The 25,083-nt window shown below is 60.9% G+C and overlaps 2 protein-coding genes across 7 annotated transcripts in view; both read left to right on the top strand.

Annotated features, from left to right (window-relative positions):
- Positions 1 to 20,862, top strand: part of RIPOR2 (RHO family interacting cell polarization regulator 2) — a 51,976-nt gene extending 31,114 nt beyond the window's left edge. For 2 of the 5 annotated variants that reach the window (XM_084865600.1, XM_084865601.1), the window contains exons 8-23: positions 1,211 to 1,274; positions 3,928 to 3,971; positions 5,071 to 5,196; positions 5,437 to 5,585; positions 5,887 to 6,016; positions 6,859 to 7,008; positions 8,459 to 9,136; positions 11,679 to 11,860; positions 13,198 to 13,366; positions 14,028 to 14,163; positions 14,391 to 14,552; positions 15,654 to 15,812; positions 16,300 to 16,502; positions 17,292 to 17,375; positions 18,194 to 18,284; positions 19,064 to 20,862. In XM_084865600.1, the coding sequence (XP_084721726.1) occupies positions 1,211 to 1,274; positions 3,928 to 3,971; positions 5,071 to 5,196; positions 5,437 to 5,585; positions 5,887 to 6,016; positions 6,859 to 7,008; positions 8,459 to 9,136; positions 11,679 to 11,860; positions 13,198 to 13,366; positions 14,028 to 14,163; positions 14,391 to 14,552; positions 15,654 to 15,812; positions 16,300 to 16,502; positions 17,292 to 17,375; positions 18,194 to 18,284; positions 19,064 to 19,164 (2,628 nt within the window). In that variant the 3' untranslated portion in view covers positions 19,165 to 20,862. Of the gene's footprint in view, positions 1 to 1,210; positions 1,275 to 3,927; positions 3,972 to 5,070; positions 5,197 to 5,436; positions 5,586 to 5,886; positions 6,017 to 6,858; positions 7,009 to 8,458; positions 9,137 to 10,151; positions 11,530 to 11,678; positions 11,861 to 13,197; positions 13,367 to 14,027; positions 14,164 to 14,390; positions 14,553 to 15,653; positions 15,813 to 16,299; positions 16,503 to 17,291; positions 17,376 to 18,193; positions 18,285 to 19,063 lie in introns of those variants that run through there. The other 3 variants (XM_084865602.1, XM_084865603.1, XM_084865604.1) reach the window with 3 other exon arrangements.
- Positions 20,863 to 20,998: 136 nt separating this feature from the next.
- ARMH2 (armadillo like helical domain containing 2) lies at positions 20,999 to 24,154 on the top strand. 2 transcript variants are annotated; one of them, XM_084865627.1, is made up of 3 exons: positions 20,999 to 21,287; positions 21,579 to 21,723; positions 23,038 to 24,154. In XM_084865627.1, the coding sequence occupies exons 1-3, from the start codon at positions 21,246 to 21,248 to the stop codon at positions 23,472 to 23,474; spliced, it is 624 nt and encodes a 207-aa protein (XP_084721753.1). In that variant the 5' UTR covers positions 20,999 to 21,245; the 3' UTR covers positions 23,475 to 24,154. The 2 variants fall into 2 exon arrangements, with proteins under 2 accessions (XP_084721753.1, XP_084721752.1); XM_084865626.1 differs by having other exon boundaries at positions 20,999 to 21,723.
- Positions 24,155 to 25,083: the final 929 nt, after the last annotated feature.

The following is a 25,083-nucleotide window of genomic DNA, read 5'->3' on the forward strand; positions in this document are numbered from 1 at the left end:
GGCGGGGACCCTTGGGTGACTGACTGCAGGGCCATTGTGTGGGTGTTGTTTTTGTTTCTGAAGATAGTTTTACTGATTTCAGAGAGGAAGGGAGAGGGAGGGAGAGAGAAACATCCAAGATGAGAGAGAATCCTCCTGCAGGCCCCACCTGGGGATGGAACCCACGACCCAGGCTGTGCCCTGACTGGGAATAGAACCCTGGCCTCTTGGTGCCTAGGTTGACGCTCAGCCCCTGAGCCACACTGGCTGGGCTCACACGGGTTTCTTTCATTTCGTTCTTTCTTTCTTTTTTTCTTTCTTTCTTCTTAATATACTTTATTGGATTTTTACAGAGAGGAAGGGAGAGAAATAGAGCGTTAGAAACATGGATGAGAGAGAAACATCAATCAGCTGCCTCCTGCACACCCCCCACTGGGGATGTGCCCGCAACCAAAGTACATGCCCTTGACGGGAATTGAACCTGGGACCTTTCAGTCCGCAGGCTGATGCTCTATCCACTGAGCCACACCGGTTTCTGCTCACACGGATGTCTTCATGGTAACTCTGTCACATGCATGTCCCCCACATAAACATGCACACCGTAACCCCGGCTGAGAAAGGTCATTTATGCCGGAGTCACTCGGTATCCTCCTGTTTTCACATCCCCCCGTTTGGCCCCGTAGCATCTTGTTTTAGCTTCTTTGTCTTTAAAGTCAGGACACAACCCGATTCACCGAACACCTTCCACCCGTTGTCTCTTCCGTCCACGTTCCCCCCGGAAACGGCCCTTTTGTAGCATTCGGGCCGGTTCTCACAGAATGCCCGGCCTCTAGCCCCGCTGGTGTGGCTGCGTGGACAGAGCGTGAGCCCAGGGACGGAAGGGTCCCGGGTTCCGTTCCAGGCACGTCCCTGGGTTACAGGCGTGGTCCCGGCCCCGGCTGGGGCACACCCGGAGGCCGCCATCGATGTGTCTCCCTCCCGTCGATGTTTCTCCTTCCCACTCTCTGAAAACCCCCGGGAAAGCATCCGCTCCGTAAAAACGAAAAAGCACGCCCGCGTTCTGATCGTCGGTTCTAACGTGTTCTAACGGAGGGTCGCCGGGCCTGGGGGGCGTTCGGTGAAGATCCCTCCCGGGCGGGCAGCGGCGGCGGCTCAGCGGGCACGGGCCGGAGCCGTGGGTCGGAGCCGACGGGAAGCTGCCGAGCCCTGACGGCCCGCCTCTGTCCCCCAGAACATGTGCGCCATCGAGGTGGAGCTGGAGGGCCTGCTGGGCGAGTTCTGCATCCGGATGAAAGGTACGCGTGACCACACCGCCCCGTCCCCCTGCTCGGCCCTCCGCGCCTGCTCGTCGGAACCGAACCCTGGCCCCGGCCCGTGTGGCTCAGTGGACAGAGCGTGGGTCTGTGCACCAAAGGGTCCCGGGTTCGATTCCGGACAAGGGCACGTACCTGGTGTCAGGCTTCTCCCTGGCCCCGGCCCGTGTGGCTCAGTGGACAGAGCGTGGGTCTGTGCACCAAAGGGTCCTGGGTTCGATTCCGGACAAGGGCATGTACCTGCTGTCAGGCTCCTCCCTGGCCCGGGCCCTGGTCGGGGCCATGCAGGAGGCAGCCGATTCCTGTGTCTCTCACATCGCCGTTTCTGTCTCTCCCTGTGCCTCCCACGCTCCCTAAAAATTTAATGGGAAAGTGTCCTCGGGGAGAATCCACAGAAAAGAGCCTGAGTCCGGGGACCCTGGCTTCCAGGCCGTCCCGCGGCAGCTCCAGGGAGGGGGCCTGGGAGCCGGTGGCAGCCAGGGGGCCCGCCCACCGGGTCTGCGGCTGCAGGGCTGCTGGCCCGGGAGAGGCTGGTGCCGGGGCCAGACTCCCCTCCCCCCGTCCCCCCGGGGACCTCGCCACCCTGCTCAGCAGCACCCCCGGCCGCCGTGGGCTTCTGACCGGGACGGAGACCTTCCCGTGGCTCCTGCACCTGCCCCCCTCCCGCTGTGCCCACTGTACCCGCTGGGCCCTCTCCCTAGCTTCTCTCGGGGTCTCTCAGGCCTGGGGCCGCTTCTCCTTTCTCATCACTTCCCTCCTCTCACACACCCCGAAGCGCAGCGGGGCGGGCTTCCTGGGGGCACCCCGCGGAAACGGCCCCCCTCCATAAGGTCCTCCGCGGCCAGGAACCCCCCGGCGTTGCCACGAGCCACCTGCTTATCTGGTGTTCATTCTGGGAACGGAGCCGCCCCAGCCACACCGACACGATCTGGGGACATTTCATCACCCGGGGACCTGGCCACCACTTCCTCCCGCCACACCCACCCCTGCCCGGTCCCCACCCCTCCCCTGCCCCCGCCCAGCACCGGCGGCCGCCGAGGGGCCGAGGGGAGAGGACGGCAGTAAAGATCCAGTCTGGCTCCGTGGATAGGGTGTCGGCCTGCGGACTGCAGGGTCCCGGGTTCGACTCTGGCCGAGGGCATGGACCTCAGCGGCAGGTCCCCGGCCCCGGTCGGGCTGGTGCAGGAAGCAGCCAGTGGATGTGTGTCCCTCACATCGATGTGTCTCTCTGTCTCCTCCCTCCCTTCCACTCTCTCTAAAAATCTGTGGGAAATAACCCCAAAGAGAGAACTTCCTGCTGTCGGCCAAGGACTGGGCTGTGTGCGTCTGGATGGCGGCCCTCGGCCCCGAGTCCCACGCCTCCCGGAGGGGATGGTGGACGAGCCAGTGCCGTGGGTGCAATAGTGACCGGCTGGCCCAGCGCCTGGGGTCAGATCGCCGGAGGCCTGGGGCGTCGGAGGGGTGCCACTCACGGGCCTGGGAGAGGCAGGCTCCCCAGGGTCACCTCTGAGTGCGATCGGGGGGCCCGTCTGGTGGGTGAGAGCCCAGGGCAGCGTCACCGCACAGGCGGCTCGCTCAGAAAGGACGGAGTGTGTCTGATGCCTGCTTCTCCCTGAGAGTCCCCGGGGCAGCCCCAGCACGCCGGCGGCTGCTGCCACCTATTGGCAGGTCATGGCCACGGCGGGTGCTCTGTTAGGCCTCCCTTAACCTGGCGATGCCTATTGGTGTGCCCCGTATCATAATTTTTTAAATTTGTTTTTTGTTTGTTTGTTTGTTTGTTTGTTTGTTTTTAGGGAGAGGAAGGGAGAGGGAGAGAGAGAGAGAGAGAAGCACCAATGATAAGCCCTGGCTGGTTTGGCTCAGTGGATAGAACGTCGACCTGCAGAATGAAGGGTCCCAGGTTCGATTCCGGTCAAGGGCACATGCCCAGTAGGGGTTTGCAGGAGGCAGCCAATCTATGATTCTCTCTTTGATTTTTTCTCTTTCTTTCTCCCTCTCTCTTCCTCTCTGAAACCAATAAAAATATATTAAAAAAAAAAAAGAAAAAAGAAACATCAATGATGAGAGAGAACCATGGATCCGCTGCCTCCTGCATGCCCCCTACTGGGGATGGAGCCTGCAACCCAGGGACGTGTCCTTGACTGGGAATCGAACCCACGACCCGTCGGTACATGGGCCAGCACTCTAACCACTGAGCACACCGCCCAGGACAACACACCAAAACATTTATTTATTATTTTTTTAAAATATATTTTATTGATTTTTTACAGAGAGGAAGGGAGAGGGATAGAGAGCTAGAAACATCGATGAGAGAGAAACATCGACCAGCTGCCTCTTGCACACCCCCCACCGGGGATGTACCTGCAACCAATGTACATGCCCTTGACCGGAATCGAACCTGGGACCTTTCAGTCCGCAGACCGACGCTCTGCCACTGAGCCGAACCAGTTTTGGCCACCAAAACATTTAGAGTCACACAGAGACGCCACCCCGGTAGCTCCCCCCACAGGGGGCCCCAAGTATCACTACACGAGTTCCCCAAAGTCCCCCCTTGGGGAGCGTGTCCCGGGCCGGTGTGCGGGCCGCGCAGCGGGAGTTGTGTTCTGCGCCTCACTCCACTGCTTGCCCTTCCCAGGTCTGGCCGGCTTCGCGCGCCTCTGCCCCGGGGACCAGTACGAGGTGAGTGCTGTGGGGTGGGGGGGGGCGGGAGGCAGGGAGGCCTGCGGGAGGGGCCCGGTCTCCAGGACTCCGCTCCTCAAAGTCTCTGGTTCCTCTTTACACTCGTTACTGGGAGGACGAAGCCAGCAGGAGCGTTTGGAGAGGAACACAGCCCTTCTGTAACTTTCATCTGGACGCCCTGAGCTTCGCAGGAAGCCTTGTTGGCTGAGCTGTTCCTGTTCCTGTCCCGTCGTCGTCGTCACTGCCTCGCTGGGCTCTCGGGAGGGCTGTGCAGGCACCGTCCTCCTGTCGACACAGGAACGTGCACGCAGAAACGTTTGAGAGAGCTTAGTGAGCCAACGCGGGATCTGGCAGCGGAGATGATGCTCTGCAGAGTGGCCGATCGGCAGCTTATTTTAAATGTTTGTGTTGATGTCAGAGAGGAAGGGAGAGGGAGGGGGAGAGAAACGTCAGTGATGAGAGCATCATGGATCGGCTGCCTCCTGCACGCCCCCCACTGGGGATGGAGCCCGCAACCCAGGCCTGTGCCCTGACCGGGAATTGAACCGTGACCTCCTGGTTCATGGGTCAGCGCTCAACCACTGAGCCACACCGGCTGGGGAAGGGGCATCTTATTTCTTGCTCTGGCCACTGAGATTTTAGCTGATGCCCATCGTTTCTGTGAGGGGCTGGGCCTGGGAGTTGGTCCGTGGCTGTCGCGTTGAAGTGGGACTGTGAGCAGACGGGTAGGGCTGTGAGCAGACGAGTAGGGCTGTGAGCGAACGGGGAGGCTGTGAGCGGACAGGTAGGGCTGTGAGCGGACGGGGAGGGCTGTGAGTGGATGGGTAGGACTGTGAGCGGACGGGGAGGCTGTGAGCGGACGGGTAGGGCTGTGAGTGGATGGGTGGGGCTGTGAGCAGGCGGGTAGGGGCGAGGCTCTTCACTGAAGAAAGCGCTCCACCCTGGGCCTTCCAGACAAGGAGCCCTCCCTGGGCCTCCCGGCTCAGCGTCGGCGCCATTCTCGGAGCCCAGACGTGCGGGGGGGGGGGGGGGACGGGGGAGGAGGAGGCGGTGCTCGGTCTGGGGCGGGTGAGGACGGGTGCCGGTTGCTGTCTCCCAGATCTTCATGAAGTACGGCCGGCAGCGGTGGAAGCTGAAAGGCAAAATCGAAGTCAACGGCAGGCAGAGCTGGGACGGAGAGGAGACGGTGTTCCTGCCCCTGATCGCCGGGCTCATCTCCATCAAGGTACAGAGCTCCCGGCGCCACGGTCTCCCTGGCCACGCGGGGTGGGCCACGCGGGGTGAGTGTGGGAGCCACATGTGGGAGCCACGCCGGGGGACCCTCGGCTGAGTCCCCAGGCTCCTCCTGCTGCCCGGTCCCTGACAACATCAGCTCCGACGTCCGCTGTGACTCAGAAAGCAATGACGGCCGTGTCCTGCCCGTCTGCCCGCTGTGCTCCAGCGCCTCCCCTCCGCTCTCTCCCAGGTCACAGAGGTCAAAGGGCTGGCCACCCACCTGCTGGTGGGCAGCGTGACCTGCGAGACCAAAGAGCTGTTTGCAGCCCGGCCTCAGGTGCTGGCCGTGGACATCAACGACCTCGGCACCATCAAGCTGAACCTGGAGATCGCGTGGTAGTAAGTGGCCTCTTCGGGCTCCTCCGGGGACGCGGGGGGACAGGCGGTGCTGACCACAGCGGGCCGGCCCTCAGGGGCCCTCAGAACCCGGGAGCTTCTTCCGGAAGCCACGGCGGCCCCTCCAGACGCTGTGCCTCCCGGGGAAGAGGCATATCGAGGTGTGCGGGTGGAGTAGAATTCCACTGGTTAGAATTTCCTTGAGTGAAATCAGGTGCTTCTGGGCCTGCGGTCGGTCGGTCGGTCGGTCGGTCGGTCACGCAGGTGCCTGACCGCTCGCCCTCCGGGGCCTGCTGCTCTCCAGCCCCTTCGACGTGGAGGACGTGGCCCCGTCGGCCGGCACGGGGAGCAAGGCGGCCGCCCTGCAGCGGAGGATGTCCGTGTACAGCCAGGGCACCCCCGAGACGCCCCCCTTCAAAGAGCACGCCTTCTTCGTAAGTCCCGTGGGCTCTGGGGTGGCGGCTGGGGCGGAGACAGGGGCCCGAGGCCGCGCTGGCCTCGTCGGACACCCTGCGTCCGGCCTCTCCTCATTCCCAGCGAAGCGGTTCTGAAGCTCATCCCCCACTCCCCCGGCGACACCCCAGCCGCCCCTGCGGGGCGCACAGGCGGGGCCTCTCTGCCCTCCGGCCTCTCTGCCCTCCGGCCCCTCCCCTGCGCTCCCCGCCACTCCGGCAATAACACGGATTCCTCCCAAACCTTTGCGGCATTCCTCCTTGTTCTGTTAGTCCTCACATGAGGATATTCTTTTTTTTTTTTTTTTTTAATATATTTTATTGATTTTTTACAGAGAGGAAGGGAGAGGGATAGAGAGTTAGAAACATCGATGAGAGAGAAACATCGACCAGCTGCCTCTTGCACAATTCCACTGGGGATGTGCCTGCAACCAAGGTACGTGCCCTTGACCGGAATCGAACCCGGGACCTTTCAGTCCGCAGGCCGACGCTCTATCCACTGAGCCACACCGGCTTCGGCCGGAGGATATTCTTTCCTTGATTTCTAGCGAGAGTGGGAGAGAGAGGGAGAGACAGAGAGACACTTCGATTGGTTGCCTCCTGCAAGCGCCAGGACCAGGGCTGGGGCCGGGGAGGAGCCCGCAACCGAGACACACGCCCTCGACGGGAATCGAACCCGGGACCCCTCGGTCCGCAGGCCCACGCTCTGTCCGCTGCGCCGCGCCGGCACTGTGCAGCCACGTGTGTTCTAACCTGAAGCGCTTGCTGAGACGCTAAGCCTAACTGTCCCCTGCTCTCCCTGTCCCCCGCTCTCGCTCCGGAAGCGGTGGCTGCAGCCCTCCCCGGACAAGCCGCGGCGGCTGTCCGCCCTGAGCGCCTTGCAGGACACGCTGCTGGCCAAGCTGCACCGCAGCCGCTCCGTGTGCGACCTGCCCTCCCTCAGGCTGAGGCCCCCGGCCGTGCTGGAGTCCTATGTGAGTGCGGGCCCAGCCGCCGCCGCGGCCCTGGGGCGGGGGCTGCGTGCTTGCTGTGTCTCCGCATGTCCTCCTCTGTCTGCTCCCTGGGCCGCCCCGGCCGGCCGGGGACTCCGTCCCGCATGCAACCGGTGGGAGAGGCGTCTGTCTTTCTCGTCTAAGGACACCCCTTCCGTGCTGGGGTTTTTCTCGCTGCTCTGCCGAGACCTGCGGTAACAGCTACAGGCTTTCCCTCTAAACCGAGACGGGGACACTAAGGCCCGGAAGGCCTGAGGCCGAGTACAGGAGTCCTTATGCTCCGGGCTCACAAGGAACAGCTGCCCGGGAGGAACTCAGACTTAAGCTGTTTCCTTTAAAGAGGTCTTAGTTCACGGGTCTTAGCTTCCTGTGGTGTTTGTGCCCACTTAATCAAAGCAGAACAGAGCCGGCCCACGTGGCTCAGTGGGTGAGTGCTGACCTAGGAACCAGGAGGTCACAGTTTGATTCCCGGTCAGGGTACAGGCCCAGGTGTCGGCCCGATCCCCAGTAGGGGGCATGCAAGTGTCACAGATGTTCTTCAAGTCCACATTTCCCGGATTTCCCAGTGGGCTCTGCTGGGAATGTAGTTAATGTGCATTCTCACAGGCTGGGGTACAAAAAGGGATTTAAAAAAATTATTTAAATATATTTTATTGATTTTTTACAGAGAGGAAGAGAGAGGGATAGAGAGTTAGAAACATCGATGAGAGAGAATCATCGATCAGCTCCCTCTGGCACACCCCCTACTGGGGATGTGCCCACAACCAAGGTACATGCTCTTGACCGGAATGGAACCCGGGACCTTTCAGTCCGCAGGCCAATGCTCTATCCACGGAGCCAAACCGGTTTGGGCCAAAAAGGGTTTTTTAATTGGTGCTGCACACCCTACGTGTGGCTGCGAACAGCGTGAGGTCCGGGATTCGGGAACAAGCTCCTGGCCCGGCCCCAGCCTTTCCCTGGGAAAAGGAGAAAGCTGAGGATTCCCCATCGACGCCCACCTCCTCCACATGGAAAGGGAGCTTCTTAGAGGCGTGTTTGCTGTAGCAAAACCAACCGCCAAAATGCTCCTGTGATGTGAGATCTGGGTTTTATTATTTCTTTTTTTTTTTTTTTTAATAGTTTTATTGGTTTCAGAGAGGAAGGGGGAGGAAGAGAGGGAAACATCACTGATGAGAGAGAATCACGGGTCGGCTGCCTCCTGCATGACCCCCCACACTGGGGATCGAGCCCGCAACATCCCGACCTGGAATCTAGCCATGACCTCCTGGTTCTCAGGTCGACGCTCAACCGCTGAGCCACCCCAGCCGGGCTGGCTTCCTATTCTAATGGAGTTACAGCTTATCCGGAAGTCAGCCACACCACACACCCCGTCTGTGTTTAAAAACGACACGGAGGGAAGTTTAAAACGCTCACGGACGCCTCCCTCCCGCAGTCGAACCTCCCGGACGACACCTTCGAGAACGACAAGGCGGCCGAGGAGAAGAGGCCGCTGTCCCTCAGCTTCGAGGACCTGCCCAACGGGGACTGCGCCCTGCCCGCCGGCCCGGCCGCCGGCTCCCTCGCCACCCCGAGCCCGGCCCGCCCCGAGATCACCGTGACCCCCGCCGAGCTGCACCGGCGCCCCAGCGCCGAGGACTCGGGCTCCGTGTCCTCCCGCGGCTCCTCGGCAGGCGGCCCGGGGCCCACGCCGACCCCCGAGGAGGACGCGGAGGGGCCGCCCAGCACCGAGGCCCGCCCGGCGCCCCCGGGGCCCGCCGCCGCCGGGCGCCTCTTCCTGGAGAGGGCTGTGGCGGAGGCGCTGCTGCGGGAGTCGGACGAGGCCTCGGAGCTGAAGCCGGTGGAGCTGGACGCCTTCGAGGGCAACGTCACGAAGCAGCTGGTGCAGCGGCTGACCTCGGCCGAGGCGCCGGCCGCCGCCGCCGCCGCCGAGAGGCTGCCGTCCGAGGGGCCGGCGGGCGGCGGGGAGCCGGACGGCGGCCGGGCCTTCCTGGACGGGAGCCTGGAGGACGCCTTCCACGGGCTGTTCCTGGCGCTGGAGCCCCACAAAGAGCAGTACCAGGAGTTCCAGCAGCTGAGCCAGGAGGTCATGCACCTGGACGATGTCCTCAAAGTAAGCCTGCGCGGGGCCCCAGGGGCGAGGGCGAGGGCGGCAGCCAGAGCGGCTCCTGTCCCGTCGGCAGCAGCGTGTCTTCACCCTCCATCCTGTCCCATCGCACATCTGGACACAGTGGCTCGTTTTTTTTGTTTTTTTTAATGTATTTTATTGATTTTTACAGAGAGGAAAGGAGAGGGATAGAGACTCAGAAACACCGATGAGAAACATCGACCAGCTGCCTCCTGCACACCCTCCACTGGGGATGTGCCTGCAACCAAGGCACATGCCCTTGACCAGAATCGAACCTGGGGCCCTTCAATCCGCAAGCCGACGCTCTATCCACTGAGCCAAACCAGTCAGGGATCTTCATTTAAAAAAAAAAAAATATATATATATATATATATATATATATATATATATATATATATATATACATACATACACACACACACAATATATTTATATTTATATATTTATATATTTATATATTTATATAAATATATATATTTCATAAAATATATATTTCAGAAAGGAATTAAGAGAGAACTAGAGGTAGAAACATCAATGATGCTGCCCTAGCCAGTGTGGCTCAGTGGATAGACCTGCAGACTGAAGGGTGCCGGGTTCGATTCCGGTCAAGGGCAACGTACCTTGGTTGCAGGCTCCTCCCTGGCCCAGGCCCTGGTCGGGCTTATGCAGGAGGCAACCCATCGATGTGCTTCTCTCACATTGATATTTCTCTCTGTCTTTCCCTCTCTCTTCCACTCTTTCTGAAAATCAATGGGAAAATATTCTTGGGTGAGGATTAAAAAAGAAGTTAATTTTAAGTCATAATAATAAGTAAACACACCCATATTGTACACGATCAAGTTCTGCAGATGCCAACCATAGCACAGGAGAGCCAGGAAGTTGTGGCCCAGAGGCCGGACAGGGCTGCGGAGGTGAGGGCTAGGGCGAGGGCTTTGTGCCCGCTGGCCGGTGTTCGGCAGCGGCTGGATATGGCTCTCTCTCTTTCCCTTCACGTTCCCAGGATGCATAGCACCTTGAGGATGAGAGACTAAATGATGCCTCCCCTCGGACGGAGATCCCGAGGGCGACTGAGCAGCTCTGATGCATGAGCACCTGTGCTGGGTGGCCTCCTGGGCGTAGGGACAGCCCCCGCCAGGCCCTTCCCGCCTGTGTCCCGAAGTCAGCACGGAGGACCTTAGTTCTGCCACCTTGCAGGACTTGCCCCGTTCCACCCACCCCAGCGAACCCTTGACTATTGGGAAGTACCTCTCTCCACCTCCATGCCTGTAGCAATGGGCGTTGTTCTGTGTGTGATGTCTGCGAGTCTGTCCAGAGCCACGGCCCCTCACTGTGCCCACCATTCCTGTCTCCTCAAGGCAAAGGAAAAGGATGTGCTGGGAATGTGGATGAGCTTTTAAGGCCACTTGCCCAGGATGTGTGGGTTAGTGAAGGGCGCCCCCCTCTGTTTCTGGGGGCCGTCCTGTTCATCCCTCAGAGCAGGGGCCTTGCCAGCAGCTCCCATCTTGGGAAGACGAGACCTCCTGGAGTTGGAGGCTGCTCCTGTCGCTCCCTGTTTCCTGGGTTGTGTTTTACTTGGGGTTGAGCTCCAGGCAGAGGAACATGGCAGCTCTGATTCCCAAGTTCTGCAGATGCCAACCCCATGTAGGTTGTAATAGATGTTTTTTTAACTTTCTTTTTAAATATTTTTTTTACTTATTTCAGAGAGAGGGAGGGAGAGAGAGAGATAGAAACATCAATGATGAGGGAGAATCATTGATTGGCTGCCTCCTGCACACCCCACACTGGGGATCAAGCTTGAAACCCGGGCATATGTCCTAACCAGGAATTGAACCATGACCTGCTGGCTCATAGGTCAACGCTCAGCCAGTGAGCCACACCAGGATGTTTTTGAACTTTTTTTTAAATTTTATTGATTTTTTTTACAGAGAGGAAGGGGGAAGGATAGAGAGTTAGAAACATCAATGAGAGAGAGACATCAACCAGCTGCCTCCTGCACACCTTCCACTGGGGATGTGCCCAAAACCAAGGTACCATGCCCTTGACCAGAATGGAACCTGGGACCCTTCAGTCCACAGGCAACACTGGGATGTTTGGGAACATCCAAATTTCTATTATAAAAATTTCCAACAAAAGTAGAGCAAATAGATAACAGATCCTCAAACCCCCCACCCCCACCCCTGCCAGCTTCCTCATGCTCCTCTCCTGGCCAGTGTCCTCGTCTCGTCTTTGAGCTGCTTGCTTCCCTCTGCATTCGTCTGGGGCAGATCCCAGAGACTGTGCCATTTCACGCACCGTTGTTCCTTTTTTATACGAATATGTTAAATGCGTTTGTTTTTCTAATGCCAATAAAGTACAATAAAGCAGAAGCTTCCAACAAACACAGTGTCACCTGTTCCTGTGGGTGAGAGCGGGCGCTGGGTCCCATCGCCGCAGGGACGCTGAGGAGTCCCCTCCCCCCGTCCCCCCGTCCCCCCCCCCCCCGTCGGGGGCGTGGGGACTCTGATGTGCGGGTGCCCCTGCCTTGCAGTGCAAGCCGCCCGGGAGCCGCAGCACGCCCTCCAGCCTGAGCCTGACGGTGGAGAGCGCCCTGGAGAGCTTCGACTTCCTGAACACCTCCGACTTCGACGAGGAGGAGGAGGACGGGGACGAGGGGGGCCCCGGGGGCGGTGCCGACTCGGTGTTCTCCGACACGGAGACGGAGAAGAACGGGTGAGCCTCTCCCCCCTCGCCGGCTGGGCCTGGCATCCCCTCCCTCCTCCTGCGGCCCCGGGAGGGGAGTGGGGGAGGTCTCGGCCGGAGTCAGCTCCTCGGAGCAGCAGCTTAGCAGGTGTCAGCCGGGCCCCCGGGCACCCAGGGCCCAGCCGAGTGCTTTGTCCTTCGAGGCGAAGTGCCCAGAGCAGCACCCAACGCCTGCCTGTGCGCTCTGTGCCCCGTCTTTTCACACCGTGGGGACGGAGAGCCCGAGCCGGGAGGCCGGGAGCTGCCAGGGGTGCGAGCCCGGGGCCCCGGTGGTCGGCTCTGCCGGTCCTTGTGCCCCCTGCACCCCGCACCCAGGCTCCTTCTGGAACAAAGCAGACGCAACAGACTTTGTTTCCCACGGGAGTGCCCGTCAGCATGTCACCGCTGCCCTGGGTTTTTCCTTTTATTTTAAATATGTTTTTATTGATTTCAGGGAGGAAGGGAGAGGGAGAGAGAGCTGGGAACACCGGTGATGGGAGAGAATTGTGGATCGGCTGCCTCCTGCAAATCCCCCCTGAGGATCGAGCCTGCAACCCGGGCACATGGCCTTGACCGGGAATCGAACTGTGAGCTCCTGGCTTATAGGTGGACGCTCCACCCCTGAGCCCCCACTGGCAGGCCGGGCCGTGGGGCGTACACAAAGCCTGCGAGGCAGGAGGAGGCCACGCCTCCCGGGGGACCCAGGCCCCTTAGCTTTCGTCCCGAGTGGAAGCGGTGTCCCTTCCAGGCAGCGCTCCTTCCTCCTTTCCTTCGGTGGGGCTGAGGGGAGGTTAGGAAGCGGCCGCGCAGGTGCATCCTGAGCAGTTCTGCTCCGGGGACGTTGCAAACACACAGACGGTCTAAGCGGGGCCCCCGGGCAGGGCCCCATCGGGAGTGCCGTCGGGGGCAGGTCTCTGAGACGCGGTGAGGTGGCGGCGAGCGGTTCTTGGCGCCCAGAGCCCGGGAAGCCGCTGTTCTGCCTGACCTTTACACCAGGCACGCTGGCGACAGGCGGGCGGCTTGGGACGTCATGTTTGTAAGGCAGCCCAAGCCCTGGCTGGGCTGCTCAATGGATAGAGCATCCACCTGTAGACCAAAGGGTCCCGGGTTTGATTCCAGGCGGGGCACGTCCCTCGGTGGCAGGCTCCTCCCGTGCCCTGGTGGGGGCCGTGCAGGAGGCAGCCCGCCGATGTGTTTCTCTCACATCCGCGTGTCTCTCTGGGGGGCCGAGGGGAGCCACGCCGGGAAGCCACGCTGAGTGGGCCCGTGCTTTCTCACACGGAAAGAAACGGCTCGCCAGCCGCTCACCTTCCTGCTTCATTCACCAGGTACCGGTCAGCCCACCCCGAGGCCAGGGCGCACCTCAGCGAGGCGCTGACGGAGGACACGGGCGTGGGCACCAGCGTGGCGGGCAGCCCCCTCCCGCTGACCACGGGCAGCGAGAGCCTGGACATCGCCATCGTCCGGCACCTGCAGCAGTGCACCCGGCTGGTGCAGGTACGGCGGGCGGCACCGCGCGGGGCCCGGGCTCAGGCACCAGGAGGGCCTGCGCTTCTTTATTAACGTATTTTTACTGATGTCAGAGAGGAAGGGAGCGGGAGAGAGAGACATCCACAATGAGAGACAATCGCTGACCGGCTGCCTCCTGCACCCCCCACCCTGGGGATGGAGCCCACCACCCGGGCCTGAGCCCTGACGGGAATTGAACCCTGACCTCCTGGGTCACAGGCCGATGCTCACCCACGGAGCCACGCCGGCAGGCCGAGATCGTTGGTTATAGTTATGACTATTAGATACCACGCTGCTGCTTTCCGCTTGGAAACAAGGCAGTAGACCCAGGCTCAGAAAAACCACGGTGCCTGTAAAATACGTCTCCTGGGGCGTGCACGCCCACCTGCAGCCTGAACCGCCCTCCGCGGGGAGGGGGCTCACTGGCTTTTAGCGGCCTCCCCGCTCCCTGCGGAGAGTTCCAGAACATACGTGGGCGCGGGCGACGTGAAGAGCCACAGGGGCCCGCTGGTTCCGGCAGGCTGACCCAGGAGCGTCATGGCCAGGGATGAGGGCAGCGCGGGGTCAGCCCGCCCCCGCGGGCACAGGAAGCGCGGGTGGGGAGGGGCGTGGGCCGCACACCTGAGCCAGCGCTCTGCTTCCTCCCCAGCAAATTGTCTTCTCCAGCAAAACCCCCTTCGTGGCGAGGAGCCTCCTGGAGAAGCTTTCCCGGCAAATCCGCGTCATGGAGAAGCTCGCCGCCCTCAGTGACGAGCACCTGGGGAGCATCGGCTCCGTCCTGGACGGTGAGGCCTGCCCGGGAGGCCAGGCTGACCCCTCCGTCCCTCCTCCTCTGCACCCTCCGCCCTTCTGCCCTCCGCCCTTCCCCCCTCTGCCCCTCCCCCTCTGCCCCTCCTCCTCTGCACCCTCCGCCCCTCCCCCCTCCGCCCCTCGCCCCTCCACTCCTCACCCCTTCTCCCACCGGCCCCTCTCCCGGCCTCACGGACATCTGTCTGTCCTTCCTTCCTTCCAGCCGTCCCTGAGCTCCACCAGCAGCCGGCCCTGCTGTCCCTCTGGACCGAGTGCTGCGGCCCGGCGGGCGTGTACCACAGCTCGGCCGACCGGCTGGTCCAGCAGCTGGAGGCCAGCTTCGCCGGCGCCATCGACGCGGACTACCCGGGCCTGGCAGACCCAGGTGGGCACCGTGTGTGTGTGTGTGTGTGTGTGTGTTTGGAGGGGGGGAGCGGACCCAGGTGGGCACCGTGTGTGTGTGTGTGTGTGTGTGTGTGTGTGTGTGTGTGTGTTTGGAGGGGGGGAGCGGACCCAGGTGGGCACCGTGTGTGTGTGTGTGTGTGTGCGTGTGTGTGTGTGTGTGTGTGTGTTTGGGGGGGGAGCGGACCCAGGTGGGCACCGTGTGTGTGTTGGGAGGGGGCAGTCTGTCCCAGGGTCCCCGCCCCTCCACCCGCCGCCACCCTGGACGCCCGGCCTCCCTCTGGAGGAGGACGCGGCCTGGGCTCAGTGAGGCTAAGAAACCAGACGGAGCGCGTGCGGACTCCAAGCAGCTGGGGCCCTGGGAGAGCCCCGCCTTCCTGTCGCTGGGCGGGCGTCTCCCCACCCTGAGGTGGTCGGCGGGACGACCCCTGGGGAACGCGGGGCGTTTGTACCCGGCTCAGGAGACCCCGCCCCCGGGAGCCGGCACCCACTGCGGAGGGATGGGAGAAGCGCCTGCTCACAGCGGAGGGCTGTGCATGCGGAGTTTGCCCAGCTCCAGGCCGTGCATCGGAGGGGAGGGGTGGGGAGGGGCGGGGAGGGGAGGGGAGGGCAGGGGAGGGGGGGAGGGAAGGGGAGGGGGGAGGGGGGAGGGGAGGGGAGGGGAGGGGAGGGGAGGGGAGGGGAGGCCCATGCCCTGCTTCAGAGCCCGATGCCGTCATCTCTCCACTCCCTCGGGGCTGGGAGGCCAGGTTAAGAAGACGGAGTTGGGGTCCAGGCTCCGTTCTGGGTGAATCTCGGCTCTTTTGATGAGGAAAGGAGTCCGCTCCCTACCAGCTCACCGTGTCATCCGTGGCCGTGAACTTGGGGTGCAGGGGAAGGGCTCCAGGTGGCCGGACGGGGCACAGCTGGGACCTGTGCCCTGACCTGAATGGCCGGCAGGCGGGCGTGTGGACGGCACAGCCCCCGCTGCGCCTGGGTTAGTCCCCGGGTGGCCACGCCCCGTCCTCTCCGGGGAGAGACGGGGACGGAAGGGGTGCGTGGCCGTGGCCCTGAACGGCCGCCCGTGGCTTCTCCTCCCCGACAGTGTTCCGGACGCTGGTGGCCCAGATGCTGGACCGGCCGGAGCCCCTGCTGCCCCCCAGCCTGGCCTCCGAGGTGGTCACCGTCTTCCAGTTTCACGGCTACTTCTCGGGCCCCGGGGCCGGCGGCCTGGAGGGCCACGTGCGGCAGCTGGCGGGGCAAGGTGGGCGCTCCCGGGCCTGGGGCGGAGGGACACGGAGAGGCCTGCGGCCGCCACCTTCTCTGTGTGTGATTGCTTTCCGAGAGGAAGGGAGGGGGAGAGAGAGAAACACCCGTGATGAGAGAGAATCCTGGATCGGCTGCCTCCTGCACAGGAGAGGGAGCCCACCACCCGGGCCTGTGCCCTGACGGGGAATCGAACCGTGACTTCCTGGTTCACAGGTCAACACTCGACCCCTGAGCCCCGCCGGCCAGACTCGCTGTGTATTTTTTATTTGCCGGTTTAGTTCACCTGACAGTTAATTTCGTGGCCCTTATGGGCCAGCGGCCACGCCCGCTCTCCTCCCAAGCTCCTCTCTGGCCTTAACAGAGTCACTGATGGGCCCTGGCCCCAGGGGAGCGGAGACCCCTCTGCCCCGCACTGACTGCCCCCACGCGGGGTCGCGCTGGGGGCGCTGCTCGCTGAGCTCCCCCCTCTGCGTTCTCTCCAGTCTCCATGGCGCGCAGCCTGCAGTCGCTGCGGGAGGAGAAGCTGCAGCAGGCGGTCAGCGGCCTGGCGCCCAGCGGCCTGCCGGCCCAGCAGGAGGTGCTCCGGGCCCTGGCACTGCTCCTCACCGGCGCCGACCGCGGCGTCAGCCAGGCCGTGCGGCTGTACCTGGAGGCGGCCGCGGGGAACCAGCATTTCAGGGAGAAGGTAGGCTGCTTCCGGCCCCGTCGCCGGCTGTGGCTGTTGTGCCGTTTTCCTCCCGTAGAAAGAATGTGTATCTTCTTTAAAAAAATATTCTGTACTGATCTCAGAGGAAGGGAGAGGGGGAGAGAGCTAGGGACATCAACGACGAGAGAGAATCATGGATAAATTCTCCTACACACCCCACAACCCAGGCGTGTGTCCTGACCCGGAATCAAACCGGGACCTCCTGGTTCCTAGGTCGGCACTCAACCACGGGGCCACGGGTCAGGCACGAATTTGTGTCTTGGACGGTGGCTCAGTTGGTTGCAGCATCATCCTATACACTCAACGGTTTCGGGTTCGACTCCCAGTTGGGGCATGTATGGGAGGCAACCAATCGATGCTTCTCTCTCTCTCTCCCTCTCCCTGCCCCTCTCCCCTGTCCCTCCCAAATCCTCCCCCTCACCCTCCCTTCCTCTCTAAAAGCATAAGCACGCCCTCTGGTGAGTGCACTGCGAAATAGCATGGTTCCTGCTGAGCACCTCTCGGGGCCGAGTCCCCCGAAAGCTGGGCTCATGGCCGTGCATCTTCCAGCTTCCTCCTCCCAGAGCCCCCGCCCGGCCCGCACTCGGCATCCACACACCGGATAGGACATTTAAAGAGACAGCTCTTTTAGCAAACATGCGTTTTAAAGGGCTGTTGGCTCTGAAGGCAGTGCAGAAAGGAGGGTGTGAGCTGTGGTCTGTGTCAGGCAGTAGCTGGGAACCCCTAAAGCCAGCGCGGCCGGGGTGCTCACTGCCCTCTCCCCGCCAGGCCCTGCTCTACTACTGTGAGGCCCTGACCGCCCGCGACCTGCAGCTGCAGAAGGCGGCGTGCCTGGCTCTGCAGAGCCTGCAGGTGAGGCCGCGGGACTGAGCCGTGTGTGTGTGTGTGTGTGTGTGTGTGTGTGTGTGTGTCTGTCTGTGGTGCAGGACTGAGCCGTGTGTGTGTGTGTGTGTGTGTGTGTGTGTGTGTCTGTGGTGCAGGACTGAGCCGTGTGTGTGTGTGTGTGTGTGTCTGTGGTGCAGGACTGAGCCGTGTGTGTGGTGTGTGTGTGTGTGTGTGTGTGCGCGTGTGCGTGTGAAGTGCCAGGTTAGCAGCATGGCTGGGCCCCTTTGCCCTGCTTGCTGCTTGGAGTCCTTCTTCTCTCCTTGAAGCAGTAACTAGATGTGCCCTTCCAGAAACCAGTGCTGTCTGTCGCTGGGTCAGTCCCGGGAAGTGTCTCTGCTCCCCTCGCCCCCCCCGGAGAGGCTGAGATGGCCACTGATGGGCGTGGTGTCCACTGCGCACAACTCTGGCCCAGGGTGCCGTGGGCCCAGCCGTCCCCGTGGCGGCTCTCCCGGCAGCTCGCCCTTCACCGAGATTCAGTCACAGTCAGACGGGGCGGCCTGCAGGAGGCACGAGAGGGCCTGTCCAGCCCCCTCCGCTGCAGTCCTCAGATTTCCGTTAATGATGTAAATAACGAAGTCAGAGGAAATACAACGAAGCCAGCAGGGTACCTGCCACTGGGGACCTGGCTCCGTCCAGGAGTTCACCCTGCCCGTGGGGTGGCGCCCAGCTCCTGCCACTGGGGGGCCCGAGTAGGACGGCCCTCCGGCCCCCACAGGCTGATGCTGGTCCCCGCAGCCCCGGACAGGTGTCTGCTCACGCTGTGCACACCCCCCCCCCCCCCACAGGCCACGGAGAGCATCAGGATGCTGGTGAGCCTGTGCCAGTCGGACGTGGAGGAGATCAGAAACGTGGCCACCGAAACCCTCCTGTCTCTGGGTGAGTGTGTGCGCGGGGTGAGTGTGCGCGGGGTGAGTGTGCGGGGTGAGTGTGTGCGGGGTGAGTGTGCACGGGGCTGCGTGCTTTTGAGTCCTATGCAGCGCTGTCCGGGGGTTTCCCTGTGCACCGTGCAGCGAGTGCCCCCATGGCTGCCTGCTCACACTCATACTCACACACACACATGCACGCACACACTATTCACACACACATATACTCACTCACACACATACACACAATAGACACGCTCACGTGTGTACACATGTACACACAACGCACGTGCATACACGTACACATGTGTACACACACGCGCACAGCATGAGGACTCCTCAGTGTCCACGTCTCCCCGCCTCTGTCCTGACCCTGCACTCGGAAGGGGAGGCTGGGAGCCTTTGGGATGGCTCCTCAGACTGGGCAGGGTTTCGGGGTAAGAACCTGGAAATCACGCCGAAGTGGCGGGAGCTGGGGTCAGACGTGTAACAGTGAAAGCCGTGTGGGCGCTGCGTGCTCCGAGGTCTAGGGCCGCCCTGTGGTGGCCGGGCCCCGCCCGCCATGGTTCCCTGGGAATTGCGGGAATAAACCTGCATCGTGCCCTCACGGGCGCCCCGGGCCCCAGCACCCTGCCTCCCCAGCCCGCGTCCCGCCTCTGGCCTCAGCCCCCAGGACAGAGCCCCACCCGGAGCCGGTGTGTCCGACCCTGAGAGGCGGCCTCTCCCGGCCCGGCGCAGTGACGCGCGGAGGCGCTGAGCTGACGCCGGTCCCCTTCCTCCCGCCCCATCCAGGGGAAGACGGGCGGCTGGCCTACGAGCAGCTGGACAAGTTCCCCCGGGACTGCGTCCACGTGGGAGGCCACCACGGGACCGAGGTGGCCACGGCCTTTTAACGGCCCCGCAGCTGCCTTCGCAGACGGCCGTGGGCCCCCAGGTGCCGCCGTGCAGCCGGCAACCTCCCGCGGTGCAGACGGCGCCCGCTCGGTCCCTGCGCCTCTCGCCGGGCCGCTACGAGAGGGCTGTGTGCGGCGGCGCAGGCCAGCCATCGCGCCGGCCGTGGACACGCTGAGCAGCAGAGCCCGTCGTGGTCGGTGACACGAATGGAATTTCAAAACAGCCATCTTTAAAAAATAACACGAAAAACAAAAGCAGCCATCTTTAAAAAACAAACAAAAACAGCCATCTTTTTAAAACACACGCACACACACACACACACACACACAAACAGCCACCTTTGTGCTTTTCCAGAAGTTCTAGAGCCTGAGGCCGCCCTGTGAGGCTCGGTAAATGTCCGGAAGCTGCCGTTCTCTTCGTCATGTTCTCGGGGTGGAGGGTCCCCACCCCCAACCCCCACCAGCGACCTGATGTTACCTTCCGTGAAAAGCACAAAAAGGAACTCCTTCCGATAAAAGCCTGCCTGCCTGCCTGCAGGCCCGGGCAGGACGCCAGCTGTAAGAGCGTGATGTTGCCCCGCGCCCCGTGTCCCGGTGTCACTGTGCCTCCTGCTCCTCTCCCCCCTCCCGAGAGTCCCAGAGGCGTGTTTCCACGGTGGCGGGGAGGTGGCCGGGAGCAGACGGCCTCATGAGGTCACACCGTCCTCCTCGAACACAGAGGCACGCCACGCGTAGGCTCGTATTTTTGAACAAACGAGCCATTTTTTTTACTGATCTTTTTCAATCGAGGTTCTCAGCTGCTAAGACCAAACCCAGTCCCGATGCAGAAAAGCTGGGGCGTCCCAGGAGGTGCGAGGGCGCGGAAGTTGGAGGGACATTGAAAAGGGGTCCTTGCTCCCGTGACGACCCCATGAGGTCAGGATGAAGGCTGCCCCTCGGGGTGGTGACTGCCCCCTGCTGGGACCCCTTGGCCAAATAGAACAGCAGCCACCCTCACCGCTCCCATCAGGGGAGCGGACCCCGTCGCTGAAGTCCGTGCCCGCTCGGAGCTCCCGGTACCTAACGGGGTGTCCTCCTAAGCATGTTCGGGGCGGGACATGCCAAGTTATCTAATAGGTGTGAGTGTAGCGTGAACTGTGCTCTGGATGTGTTTGTATAAGATAGCAGTGAGGTGTCACTTCTAAATATTTACACTTCCGCAGACCTTTAAAGCAGCTCTTAGTTCACTTTAAACTGTGTCTGCTGGGTTTCCCGGCAAATAGTCCTTGGGACTGTGAAGTTACAGTGTGTGTATATATATCTATTTGTATATTTATAAATATTATATATATATATATGCCTATATCCTTCCTTTGAAAAGTTCCTTGTACAGTCTATAGTTAGTCTGTATAAGCTGCCGTCCATATGAAATGGTGGAGAGGATTTATATATATATATATATATATATATATATATATATATATATATATATAAAACTCAAAACTCAAATCACGAAAGTTACCAAGTGTTTTGTTGGTTTTGGTGTGTGTTTTTTTTTTAAAAAAAAATTTTGAATATTGCATGAGCAACGGACTCCGGGTCTTTTGTATTCACTTCTGCATTTTGTTTTGGTTGAGGGGGTGCGTTGTTTTGTGGCATTTGTATCCGTCACTGTACCCATCCTGGACGTTCAAATAAAAATTATTTTTGAATCTCTGGTCTTGGGCACAGAGTCCGCTGTATTTTTTTCACATGCCCTCATGGGTTGGTACACACACGTGACACTTTGTTCTCTACTGAAATGTGTTCTGATCTTGACATTCCTTCATCCATAAATAGGGATAGTGAACATCTGCTTCTCAGATATTTTCTCTTAAATATATTTTTATTGATTTTAGAGAGGAAGGGAGAGGGAGTGAGAGATAGAAATATCAATGTTGAGAGAGAATCATGGACTGGCTGCCTCCTGCACGCCCCCCACTGGGGATCGAGCCTGCAGACCCGGGCCTGTGCCCTGACCGGGAATGGAATTGTGCCCTCCTGGTTCATAGACCGACGTGCAGCCACGGAGCCACACTGGCTGGGCACTCCTCGCGTATTTTATGAAGCTCCTTGGAGAAAGACAGACTCTGAGCTCCTGGAGGGTAAGAAGCATCATCCTTCATCTGCGTTCTCAGCCCAAACCCCAGGCAGCACCCTCTGCCCCCCAGCCCGGGTCGTCCGGGAGACGGTTGCTAGGTGATGCATTCCAGAGTTCTGGACTACTGTGGCCGCCGGCCGGCACCCGGTGGGCCGGGAGCGCCCGCCTGTCCGCCATGGCCAGCCCCGGGGTGTTCTCTGTGCAGTATGATCGTCCCGTGTACCGGTGTGTGGTGTGGCTGGGCCAGTGCCTCCGGCGGTTCTGGAACGTCCACGTCCTGGGCTTTTTCGGAAAGCAGGAGGAGGAGCAGATCCCGCCAGGGAAGAATATTTTTCACAAAGAGAAGATCAGGGCCCTTGGCGAGACGTTGAAGAACAAGTTATTGAGCATCGAGGAGAGGGCTCAGGCCGCCCACCGGCTGGGACTGCTGGCCTTCACAGGTGCGACCCTGCCGGGGGGCTGGCCGTCCCTGCTCCACGCCCCTTTCTGGCTACCACACTACGTTGGCGTCTTCAGGGTGCTCGTCTTAAAATCCCAGCAGCTCTTCCTTTGCCTAAGTTATTAGCTTCCTGTCTGTGTACCCAAAAGACACTACTGATTATTTTCTCCTCAGGGATCTGGTTTTTGTGGTGGTTAACGTATTTGGTACAAAGGATTCTTTTTTTTTTTTTTTAATATATTTTTATTGACTTCAAAGAGGAAGGAAGAGAGAGGGAGAGAGGAACATCCATGATGAGAGAGAATTATGGATCGGCTGCCTCCTGCACACCCCACTCTGGGGATGGAGCCCACGACCCGAGCATGTGCCCTGACCAGGGATCGAACCCCGACCTCCTGGTTCACAGGTCGCCTCGCAGCCACTCAGCCACGCCGGCCGGGCTCAGCTGAAACTTGAACGTTGACGAGAGCATTCTTGGGATGTAGGAGAAATGCAAGCCGGGTGGGAACTCCAGGGCCGGAACCCGCCAGCGATGAGGCTGCTGCTCGCTCCTCACCTCTAACAGGCTCCACCGGCGCCGTCCGGCTCCTCCCTTCCGGGCATTTGAGATCGGAACGAGGGAGACCTGCGGGTCACGTGCAGGACCAGGTGGGGTCAGGGGGCAGCGCCAGGACAAGCGTGGAGGGCCTGCAAGAGCCGGGCTGGAAGGGGAGAGAAGGCAGAGCGGCGAGCAGCGAGCTGGTGAGAAACCTCTCCACCCCCCAGGCCCGGCTGTGCAGCTGACTTCTGGGTTCTCTTCTGAGTTCTCTTCGCTGCTCTAACGCTCTGGTAGTTTCCTGTTTTAATCCTCACGGAGGATATTTTCCCTTTGGTTTCTAGAGAGAGCGGAAGGGAGAGAGAAGCGAGAAACACCGACGGGTTGCCTTCGCACATGCCCCAACGGGGGCTGGGAACCAAGCCCGCAGCCTAGGTACATGCCCCTGACCGGAGTCGAACCCGGGACCCTTCGGTCCCCAGGCCCACACTCTTTCCGCTGAGCCAGACCAGTTGGGGCAAACGCTCTGGTGTTTTTTCACTCGGAGGAGCAGGAACGAGACCACGAGGGAGGTGCCCTTGAACCCAGGCCTCCCGGGTGCCTGGTGATGGGGCCCTCGGCAGGCAGGGACGTCCCAGCGCCCAGGTCCCCGAGCCCAGGCGTTCCCCAGACCCCGGGCGTCCGTCCGTGGGCGGCAGCAAGAATGGGCACCGCTGAGCCGCCCGTCCCCAGCCGCCCGGCCGGCCGAGCGCGCCCGGAAACCCGGTGCTTGCCTTCCAGGAGGCCCTGTGGCCGGGCAGTTTGTGGCCGAGTCCATGAAGGAGGTGGCGCTGCTGCTGCAGGACGCCCAGGCGGCCCCCAAGGCGAGGATCCTGCTGCTCCAGAGCGTGGCCTGCTGGTGCTACCTGAACCCCATCACCCAGAAGAGGGCCAAGTTCCTGAAGCTCGTCCCCATCCTCACGGCGATGCTCGACCCCGACCCCGAGCCGGCGGCCGGCGGGAGCGCCAGCAGCGGAGGCGGCGGCCTCCTGGTGAAGTTCTGGGCGTGCTACACCCTGTCCGTCATGACCTGCAACAACGTGTCCTACGTGGAGGAGCTGCGGGAGCTCCGCCCCCTCAAGCAGCACCTGCAGGCGCTGGCGCGGGAGAACTGGGAGGGCTGGCCCGAGAACTTCGCCGAGGTGCTGTACTTCCTCATCGGCTTCCACCGGCACTGACCACTGACGCCGCTCCCCGCGGGCCCATCGCCCGCGCGGCCAGGCCGGGGCGCAGAAATAAAGGACCCAAGCCCATGAGCTCCTCCCCGGCCTCTTTTGTCAGGTCGTTGGAAACTCGGCGGATAGAGTGCCAGCCTGCGGGCGGAGGGGTCCTGGGGTTCGACTCCCGGTCGGGCCACATGCCGGGTGCAGGCTCGATCCCGTGTGGAGTGAGCAGGAGGCAGCCGATCCATGGATCTCTCTCATCGTGGATGTTTCTCTCTCCTCTGAAATCAGTAAGAATAGATTTAAGATGGCCGCCTGCGGTGAGGTGACCCGGTGGGGATTTCTGGGAGGATGCCGGGGGCACTGGTGGGAGTCACCGGGTATTGGGTAGTGAGGCCAGGGGCCCAGGAGAGCCACGCCCACCACGTGCCGGCCTCCAGCTGCCCTGTCCTGGGCCGGGGGGTTCTCTGGCTTCCAGAACTCCAGCTTCTTGCACATCAGACGGCATGGTTGCAACATTGGTAGCTCATTGAAAATTAGATTCAGGCCAAAACCGGTGCGGCCCAATGGATAGAGCGTCGGCCTGCGGATTGAAAGGTCCCCGGTTCGATTCCGGTCAAGGGCATGTACATGGTTGCAGGCACATCCCCAGTAGGGGGTGTGCAAGAGGCAGCTGATGGATGATTCTCTTTCATCGATGTTTCTAACTCTCTATCCCTCTCTCTTCCTCTCTGTAAAAACAAACAAACAAAAAACAAACAAACAAAAACAAAATTAGATTCATCATCTGGAGTTTTCCAAACTCTGGATCAGGGGTCTTCAAACTATGGCCCGAGGGCCACATGCAGCCCCCAGGGGAGTCTGATCCGGCCCGCCAGGTTTTTTGGGCAGTGAGCGCAGCCAAGGTGTTACAGTAGGAATTAGTAGTTCATATAGTCCGGCCCTCCAGCTCTCTGAGGGACCGTGATCTGGCCCCCACTTTAAAAAGTTTGAGGACCCCTGCTCTGAATCAACGCAGTGTTTCCCGGTGACCAAGAACTTGCCTGAAGCAACCCTTCAATGCGTGAGTGCCCCCTGATGCCAACAGAGGCCGCGTGTGTCCCGGAGCACAGGCTCAGTCCTAGGCCCTGCACTCCACAATGCGCCCATGTCCTTGTCCTCCTGCACAACGGACTTATGGGAAACTCCTAATTAATTTCGACCTGGTCCTACTTCCATATTTGTATGGTTTTTTAAAAAAATGCTTTTATTGACTTTTTTAGAGAAGCGAGGTAGAGATGGAAACATTCATGAGAAACATGGATCAGCTGCCTCCTGCACACTCCACCCTGGGGATCGAGCCTACAACCCAGGTACATGCCCTGATCCGGAACCCAACTGTGAGCTCCTGGTTCATAGGTGGACGCTCAATCCAAGCCACGCCGACCAGGCGCAGACCTACGCCCTGTTCTGTGTCTAATGGGAAGTGAGTGTGTCAGGACCCTTAGCTACTCCTGCATCGTCACTGGGCGTGCACCTGGCCCCCACCCCCTGGCGGCCCGACGCAGGACAGGACAGCTCCCGACACCGCCTCTCGTGCTCCTTACCACACCACTCAGGAAGAGCAGGGGTCGTGGGGCTGGAA

Source organism: Pipistrellus hanaki (genome assembly GCF_964339955.1).
Source record: "Pipistrellus hanaki genome assembly, chromosome: 18".
Lineage (NCBI taxonomy): Eukaryota > Metazoa > Chordata > Mammalia > Chiroptera > Vespertilionidae > Pipistrellus > Pipistrellus hanaki.